Source organism: Branchiostoma belcheri, unplaced genomic scaffold, assembly GCF_001625305.1.
Source record: "Branchiostoma belcheri isolate BF01 breed outbred unplaced genomic scaffold, Haploidv18h27 scaffold403, whole genome shotgun sequence".
Lineage (NCBI taxonomy): Eukaryota > Metazoa > Chordata > Leptocardii > Amphioxiformes > Branchiostomatidae > Branchiostoma > Branchiostoma belcheri.
Genome location: NW_017804025.1, coordinates 6,771 through 16,569, shown reverse-complemented (window position 1 = coordinate 16,569; position 9,799 = coordinate 6,771). Strand labels below are relative to the sequence as shown.

Genomic DNA, 9,799 nt, shown 5'->3' with positions numbered 1-9,799 from the left:
CAGCTGCAGAGAAAAGTAAGTAATGATAAGTTTGCGGTACAGTAGTGACGAACATACATAACGAACATATTTACTGTGACAAAAATCGATCAGGAATTACAGTAATCAACATCGAGATATTCTCGTCACACCTGTTTTACTCGCCTGAAAACACGCGCTCTCATTATTCCGGAGCAAGGCCGACTATTGTCAGCAGTACGCAATGACATTAATATTTTAAAAAGCCACCACTTAAGTTCTGTCAGTGTCCTGTGCTGTTCCTCGTCACCATAGTGACAGACCGAAAAACATGACCTGAACGAGGAGGAAATTCCAAACATTACCTAAAGCGACGGTCACAACTCGCCGTGCGTGCTTTTGTCCGTACGTTTTTGTCGTGGCTACGTCTGCTACGTTTTTTCTGCAAACGTAGGGTGGCCGGCCGAGGGAGTACGTCACTCGCACGGTTGCGCAAGGTGTACGTACGTGGTCTGCACGACACGCCTGGCCGTCAGCGGTTGCGTGCATCGTACGTTGCGCAAGTGGTAAGTGAGTTGTACGTGCTTACAACGTACGATCTCTGTGCGATAGCCACGTTGCCGCGTACAGGCCACACCTACACGTGCGGCGTACGCACGGTTTCCTTACTCACTCGCACGTCGTAAGTGGGTGCACCCCCTGTTAACTTCATCATCACTAGCCGCCCTGGTGTCTTCCGCGGCCCGTTTCTTTGGGTCTTGTCTGGTAGTCTTCTTCTGAGCCTTCCTGGACATCTTGGAGACGAGTTGGCAGCCGCCCGTCAAGTCGTCTTTATATACTGTAGAAATCAGGTGCGTTGCACGTGCGTTGCACGTGCGGAGTACGTGGTATGGTGCACGTGTGTTCTGCGTGGTCATTGAGCAGGTCAACTGGGAAGTGAGGAGTAAGCACGGATGACGCAAGCACCGTGCGTGGCACGCACGTGCTTCGTGCGCTGTCCGTACAGCAATTGCACGTGAGAATAGTGAAGTTAGACTCACGGAGTCCGTACGTTGCACGCTCATAGGCTGTACGGGGCACGCGCGTCGCGCGTACTCGCACGCACGGGTGGTAAATCTGCAGACCGCACGTAGAAAAAGTATTACATGCACTTAAAGTTCTACGGCGTGTCTGCGTGCTCCCAAATCCGTAGGATTCCGTACGAAGGTGGTACTCACCACGCACAGATGCCGTACGATTGCCCACGTTTTTGCACGTAGACAGCACGCAGAAGCACGTACGGCGAGTTGTGACCGTCGCATAAGCGACGGTCACAACTCGCCGTGCGTGCTTTTTGTCCGTACGTTTTTTGGGAGGCTACGTCTGCTACGTTTTTTCTGAAAACGTAGGGTGATCGGCCGAGGGAGTACGTCACTCGCACGGTTGCGCAAGGTGTACGTACGTGGTCTGCTCGACACGCCTGGCCGTCAGCGGTTGCGTGCATCGTACGTTGCGCAAGTGGTAAGTGAGTTGTACGTGCTTACAACGTACGATCTCTGTGCGATAGCCACGTTGCCGCGTACAGGCCGTACCTACACGTGCGGCGTACGCACGGTTTCCTTACTCACTCGCACGTCGTAAGTGGGTGCACCTCCTGTTAACTTCATCATCACTAGCCGCCCTGGTGTCTTCCGCGGCCCGTTTCTTTGGGTCTTGTCTGGTAATCTTCTTCTGAGCCTTCCTGGGCATCTTGGAGACGAGTTGGCAGTCGCCCGTCAAGTCGTCTTTATATACTGTTGCACGTGCGGAGCACCTGGTATGGTGCACGTGTGTTCTGCATGGTCATTGAGTAGGTCAACTGGGAAGTGAGGAGTAAGCACGGATGACGCAAGCACCGTGCGTGGCACGCACGTGCTTCGTGCGCTGTCCGTACAGCAATTGCACGTGAAAATAGTAAAGTTAGACTCACGGAGTCCGTACGTTGCACGCTCATAGGCTGTACGGGGCACGCGCGTCGCACGTACTCGCACGCACGGGTGGTAAATCCGCAGACCGCACGTAGTAAAAAGTTTTACATGCACTATAACGTTTACATACACTATATATTTAACAAAAACGTATGAGCCTGTTATTATTGAATGGTCCCTGAAAAAGCAAATACTTGGGGACTTTCCGATCCGTCGCGAAATTCCCCTGGCCAGCGAACTTTTGTAATTGTTTCAGACCAGAGACTGTGCAATAATTTCTTCTAACTTTGTCTTTTTCGAATGAAGCGTACCATCAGGACATAAATTCTGCAAGTCCGTGCCGTTTGATGAATCCTGTCAACAAAACGGACGGAAAACCTGCTCGCTTTGTACCCGACCTACAACTCCTCAACTAAACTTTTCCTCTTTTAAAAGAAACACCCAGTTTCATCAATTATTTGCCACCATAAACTGATGTTTCTAGTTGAGTAGTAATTTAAAAATTACTAGAAACGTCACGTGAAGTTAAGACCGTGCAAAGCCGCTATTTGGTTAACTTTTTTCAATAGTAAAGTTAATTAAGGTCTTGCTAATAGGGTTTGAACATACGGACAGCCGTACTTACCTGTTTTGTCAATACCGTGTTATCCTCGTCACCGCTAAGAGTAGAGAACAGTGCTTATGTCCGGGAAAACATCAGTTTTACCTTCAGACTGGACGTAAGACTAACGGTCCCCCTTCGCCACTCACCTGTGGAAGAGGAAGTCCCAAGGTGTGACCTCACCTTTTGTACCGCGCGGGGGCGTCTGGCCGGGAAGGGGGATTCCGCGAGTCATATAGATGACGTCTTCGGGAAACTGTTTACCCAAGGTCTGAATAGATCTGAATGTCGGGTTAAAGACTTTCCTTTTATTTCTAAAAATCTAAAAGTTCGATGGTTTTGCTATAAAAACAAAGTGCCTAACAGCAAGCACTAAAGCCTAGGTCACAATTGAAGAAAGGGGCCCGCTCGGCCCGTTTTTTTTGGCACTACCGAACGGGACCTGGACGGAGACCGACGGGCTTCCCGACGGCTGCCGACCTACTTTTGGCCCCGAGCGGTAGCCGAATTGATTTTAACTCAAACTTAAAATCACTTCGGGCCCTGTTCGGCAAGATACGCCGAAGCGACGCCGTAACCTCACTGCCCGGAGCCCGTCGGGCGGCCGAACAGGCACCTGCCTAAGATTATGACGTCACTTGTGCTGATCAGTGCATAAGGTGGTAAGGAAAATGGGGTTATATGGGGCATATGTAAACTCCTTGTTCGGACTACGTCGCACAGTTCACCACGTGTGTGTTACACCGTGTACTTGTGTGTGTTACTCCGTATACTTGTGTGTCAGAATGCCGATGGGCATGGAAAACATCCGAGACGATAGCCCGGCATACATGTACTTCAGGAATGAACAGTGACATTGTGTTGCATGTGGGCTACGGGTACCGGTATACCCTGAAGGCAAACTCCAAGGATCGGTAGCTGTTCCCGGGAAACGTAGGGTAATGGCGAGTTTTAGGCCTGCTGGCAAGGGCTGTCTGGCACTGCATAGAATAAAACAGATGTGTAACATACAGACTGGACTGTTATATCTAAATTTGCTGTTATTATAAGTCATTATGGTTACATTGAAACGTGTCAAGAAGTAGAGGGCATTCATCAAAAAAAACACTTGCTCTGGACTTTTCTCGATGGATGGGCCTACACGTTGTAGGAGGTCGTGAAACATCTGTGGTTCCATTCGCAAGAAGGGCTTAAAGTCGCAATGATGTTCGCGACATGACTCAAAAACAATGTACTAAAACACAATCAATTGGAGTCAAGAAGATTCTATAAGGTAAACGGTACACTTCTGCCTATAATGAAGTGACCGAGGGTGAAGTTTGCAATTTGGCCGTTGTTGGAGCTGATGAGGCTAAGCGTTGTCTTCTACGGAGAATATTAATAAATAAAAGAGCAAAACTGTCTGATTTACAGTGTAAATGCTAAGCTCTAGTCATTACTGCTTTTGCTGCATTTGGATATGTTCATGTCTCCATGTGTATTGCAAACCGTCTTATGGCGACAACAGAACTACAATGTACTTCTCGCTATTGACTAACGGTTGGCAGTAACAAAAACACATTATCATATACCACAGCTGACTTTAAAAACCTCGTTATTAATTGTGGTTTTAAAACTTGAATATGATAATGTCGGCAAAAGTGTTAATCCTAGGATGTCCACGGTAATTTAAGACAGAAGTAGAGGCTGGGACATTTAGCTGACGATGGTGACAACCAGTTGCGATAGCAATGTCGCCAATGAATAGGATTTTTTCCAGAAATAACATTGAAGGATATAACACAATAATATGAAACGCACGGCATTTTTAAAAGATTTAATACAAATGTTTTACACATGCACATTGATCCGTTTATCATTGATATTAATGGTAAAAGAGTGATCACAAAATTAGACACAAACTTATCTGATGGAAACTATCAAACCTCTCTTCCTATGCGCCTTTTTATATGTACCAACTCGTCTCAAACACTTAAAGCATTACCTAAATAGTCTATATTCGACCATACTTTGGAACAGTAAATTTTTTTAGTGGACTAAGCATTATTTTACCCATATGATTGTCCAGATAAATGAAATGTGTATATGTATAACAATACAATTTGCATAGGTATAGCTGCAATCTTTGAATATCCATTGGTTAAAGACAGGTTTGACTAAGTAGAAGATATGCAAATATAACATATTGTAGTCGTCAATATTAATAAATTGTACTGACATTGGAAATAATTCTGCAAAAAAGGCTGTGCCATTTTAATCGTACCTCGACTAAATATTAATGCATTTCTGTTTTTGTTGATTAATAGCACTGATGTAATATGTATTGAAAACGAAATAACATGTTATCATGATGTGTAATAATCGCACACATACATGTGATTGTCCATTTCGTATTGTAAACTCCATAAAGTTTTAAAATGCACTATTTAACCCTATTCAGACCGGGCATTTTTTGGGCATGCTCAGACGGGGGGGGGCTTTTGAGGCCCGCCCCCCGTAACTCAACAACCACTTATCGTAGGGCCACCAAATTTTCAGAGAATGGTGTAGCAATTAAATTAGTCCATAAGAAGCATTTTTGTGTAATTATGATGGTATATGACGTCATTATGACGTCAATTATATGGTTTTTGGGGGGTAAAACCGTCAAAAATGGTTTTTCCGTAAAACTCAAAGGAATACAACCAAACAAACAAAAAGTGTCAAAAGCTGCCCCTGGGGTCAAAATGACGTCATATAATGACGTCATAGCCATGCATAATTAAGCTGTCGGCCATCTTGGATCGGAAATCTTGAATTTTGAAAATTGCTATTTTTTTCAAGAAAAAGCCTCATTTTTCAACAATTTGCCTGTCAGAAACCTCAAACGCCCCCCCCCGTCTGAATAGGGTTTATGCATGTCTGAAGTGGTTTATAACGAAAAGTTCTAGATTGTTGTAATTTTCGTATATATATCACAATTTGTTTAGCTCCAATTACAAGTGTTTGAATATATTAGTTATGAGATATTAGTTTGAATATATACATCTTAAGGCAAGGTAAACAAAATTAGAATGTTGGTATGAATTGCGAATATTAGATATTCTAATAGTAAAATTTAATCGCTAATTTGTACTAAAATCGTACAAAATCTTACATAGAAATATTGTCTGTGTTATTTTTTTGTGTATCTTGATTAAATATGAATGCTTATGATAAACAGTGCTGTTGTAATACGTATTGAATGACAAATAACATGTTATCATGATATAATAATAATAATTGCACACACTTTTTTATGACATCATAACATAGTTGATCTGATTTTATGGATGACCTCCACGTGAGCATTGATTTCCAGCATTCACACCAAAAATGAAAAATTTGACCCGCTACAAGTTTCCAGCAACTTGCCATGTAATCTACCGAGTTGTGTCTGATTTGTTTGCTACTGGGAAAAAGTGCCTCTATTAAATTGACACCATGACTAGAATCTTGAAATGCATTTTTTCGATCTAGTGTTCAAATTTTAAGTAAATGGCTTTGCAGATAGTTTATTCATACTTCTTCCGCAATGTGTGTGTATCGATTTACATGACTATTGTGTAGAAGTTTATTACACATTTTAGAACCTAAGATAACAACTTTAGAAGTTAGCTTGTCACACAGACTTCTGAAAGAGAACAATCTACGTCATAAGGGAGACTTAGTATAGGAGTTAGTTTGAGAAATTTTGAGAAATATAATAGCCCAACTTCTAATAGAACGAGACGGAATTTTGTTACACTGTCTTCTGAAAGTCCTCCTGAAAGAGGAAATGTGGAAGTTAGTGTGTTATACAGTCTTCTGAAAAAGAAGAAAGTACTCCCGGAAAGAGCGTAGAAGTTTGTCGCACCGCCTTTTGAAATATGGCAAGTAACATCCTAAAAGGACATGTGCAGAAGGTATATTGTCGCTTGAAGTTTCAAAATCTATGCAGTTTTTATATAATTATGGTGTGCCTAGTTTTTGTGTCCAGAGGCTCTCATCCATAAAGTCAGGTCCGTTTGGTTGAAATGAATAATAATGCGTAGATTTACATACAGGCTCAAAAAAGATCTTAAAGTGATCAAGTAACGTCACAAAACATTTTAAATATCCATTAGGCCATGTTGATTTGATTATATGGATGACATACGCACGCGCATGACTTTTCGTCCGTTTACAAAAAATTCTTTCAACCATACTATATATCGTACACGCAGCTGAATGAGCAAATATTTCCGATAAATTACAATATTGAAATATTAGAAAATGATACTTATTTCATAGAATGCCAATCCCAAAAGAAAAGAAGAAAATGTGAAGAAATGAAAATGAATAGTCCATTTTCGCCTTACCATACTCTGTGTGCTTAGTCATTTGTTCTACCTTCATGACCACATAGATTTAATTTTTTTTTTGCCAAACTTTCTGATCGCACGCTCGCATCAGTGTAGCGGTTCTCAGATAATCCCATCCATATAATCAAATTAACACGACCTTAACAAGTATATGAACAACATTGTGTCTGAGTAAAATGTTGGAAAGACTTTTCACCCAAAACGGATCAAATTTCGTAAGCGGTAGACCATCTTTTACACTCTACGTTACGTGATATCTTGCATATAAACCAGGTGTTTCGGTTTGGTTACACAACTCTTTCATTTCATCAATTTTTCTGACAGGTCTTTACTTGCTCAAATACATGGTCATAGGAATGGTAATCACGATGCTGATGATGTACATGACAAGACAGAGCCTGTCCAGGACCTTAGCCAGCAGGGTGTAGTCAGACACCTCCTCCTCGTTCTTCATGGCTTTGGCCAGCTCTCCCAGCTCCTTTGTTTGGTTATTAACCGCCTTGGTCATCTCCTTCACACACGAGATCAGCTCAGGTAGACCGGAAGAACCGGTGGTCTCCAGCCCTGTAGCTGTGGGAGGCGTTGATGGCTGCCCGGTGCTCCTGGAAGATAAAGGGCGTTTTATTATGGAAGAAGAACTTTATTGCGCAACAGATGTAGCAGGTACAACGTATGGCAAAATGATACATACATAGTTTGTGGTGTTAACATATACATATGGTGGCGTTGAGAATATCTAACGGAATTTGTTACATTCAGGATAAAAAGATAAATTCAACTTCATTTTAGAAGGCAGTAACCCTTACTGTGTACAGATAGGTAACTATATTAGAGTATGTTTAGACCTTAGAACCTTACAAGAAAGAGTTATTAGCTGATTTAGCTGCACAAGTACGTAGGTTAATTATTTTGTACCCACATGTCTCTATGTCTAGTTATAGAAATTACGAAAGTCACTGTACTTAATATGTTGTGTCAATAAAGTTTTCACTTATAACCAAAACCGCACCTTCTTCCTTCGTCGACCGCCGCCATATCATCGGTTTGAAAGGCGTAGTTGGTCATCTCTATGTCAGACTGGTGAGGCAAACCAGCCTCTCCGTCACCTGTACGCTTCTCCTTTGTTAGATCTCCCAGCAGCAGCATCCTAAATAACAGAAAATAATCGTTTATTAAATGATAAAATGATATTCAATACTTTCAACATAAATGCCTGATTGTTCATTGATGGTTATGTGCAGAGTTTAATGATAAGGTTCTTTCAGATATCGATAAGATATACTGAGAAAAAAAAGTAGGTACTTCGAAATGTAGCGGAGGAAAATAATCTTCGCCCGCGGAGACAGGCTGCCCTCCCGGTCGTGAATGACGATGATGACCAGAGTGAAGAACAGGAATAATCCCATCAGCCCCATCCACAAGATGACCAGCGTAGCTGTAACATTAGAGATGGTAAACAGTTAACAGAATGCTTGATGAGTCACATCAAAGTAGCCACTGTCTTGAACAAATTGTTTTGAAAACAATACTGTTAGGGTGTATCTAATTTGTACACACCGAAAAGAGGCAGTGCCCCCTTGACAGGAAGTACGTCTGTCACAAACACGAGAGACACGACCATGGAGAGTAGAATGGTCACTCCAAACGCGATCCCGGTCGGCCCCCTGGTCTAAGGGCATGATGAATGTGATGTTCATCAGTACCACCAGGATGATGCAGGGTCCTACAGTAGTTGCGATGTGGAACAGCGGGATTCTCGATAGATGAATAGTGAGGCACGCTTCACTGTTTTCTTTCGCGAAGATCTTATCCTTTCGGTACCATTCACCCTCCGGTGTTGTAGTAGAGTAAGAGTTGCACGGAGTGATTCCCATGTCGACTGCAGGCCATTCCACTTCGCATCCTATGTTAAACATATTTAAACATTTGTTCAATAGGTATCAGAAATGTAAAATGCATAAGATTTTGTAAGATTTTGTTTTCTTATCCACGAATGCCAAATTCTAGTTATGAGTTCATCCTCCTTCTATAAAACATTGTCAAACATAACATCATGTATCGACATCTTAAAAAAAACGGACATAAAAAATAAGTTAAAAATTATTGTAGAAGCCTTACGGATAGTTTGTGCAATTGCTGTGCTTGCAGAAAAGCAGATGTCGCATTCCATGGTGTCTGCAGGAAAGAAGAAGGGGTCTGCATCACATACGGTGGTGGTCAGGGTTTCTACACTCCATTCCACCAGACCATCGCTGCTCACTCGGACCGGCACATCCTTCTGTAGGCCTTTGTAGACCGGATCGGCACTGCGAAGTAACCAACAAATTTTGACCGCTTGTGTTTTGTCAATAGCATTAAAATGTTGTCTTTTTGTGCTTTTATATAATAGCATAGACATAGTATACAGGTCGTACAGGTTTGGGATAACGCAAAGCCTAGCCATTGTGTTGCTAAGATATACGCCAGAAAGCAGTTACTCAAGCAACTGGATATGATTTTGAAAACGTCAGACGTTTCAGCTAGTATCCACTAGCTTTCGTCAGTGACTTAGAGACCAGAGGGGATATGCTAGGTTTATAAGCACAAACTATTGATTGATATGCAAATAAAGTGAAGACAAATTTTTGGAAGTCGAAAAAGGAGCAAAAGTCAGACAAGACAAGACAATGCAATGCAAATTAGTCATTAAAAGTGTTGTCTGTCCTCGGGGCTGGGAGTGCCAAATCAAGTGCTGGAAAGATCCACCCGTAGCCCACCTTTCCTGTTGAGGGTGGGGTTGTACATTCTTTCATATATTGCCTCTTTAACACCCCGTTCCCACCAGCGTGTTTCGCGGTCTAAGATATCCGTGGACTCAAGTTCAAGTCCTTAGGGTGTACCAGTCTTTGTCTGAGGGTTGAGTGAGGTTTGAAGTTAGTGGCTATGTTAAAGTT

General features: G+C 42.3%; 1 protein-coding gene across 1 annotated transcript; it reads right to left on the bottom strand.

Annotated features, from left to right (window-relative positions):
- Window positions 1-7,089: 7,089 nt before the first annotated feature.
- On the bottom strand, window positions 7,090-8,012 carry LOC109477668. Its single transcript, XM_019779007.1, has 2 exons — window positions 7,876-8,012; window positions 7,090-7,468 (listed from the first exon to the last, which is right to left on the bottom strand). The coding sequence occupies exons 1-2, from the start codon at window positions 8,010-8,012 to the stop codon at window positions 7,195-7,197; spliced, it is 411 nt and encodes a 136-aa protein (XP_019634566.1). The 3' UTR covers window positions 7,090-7,194.
- Window positions 8,013-9,799: the final 1,787 nt, after the last annotated feature.

Excerpts from the sequence above, each read along its gene's own strand:
- LOC109477668 (XM_019779007.1), bottom strand. The coding sequence starts at position 8,012 with ATGCTGCTGCTGGGAGATCTAACAAAGGAGAAGCGTACAGGTGACGGA. Across the intron at positions 7,469-7,875 it reads GCGGTCGACGAAGGAAGAAG|GAGCACCGGGCAGCCATCAA; the intron begins GTGCGGTTTTGG and ends TTTATCTTCCAG.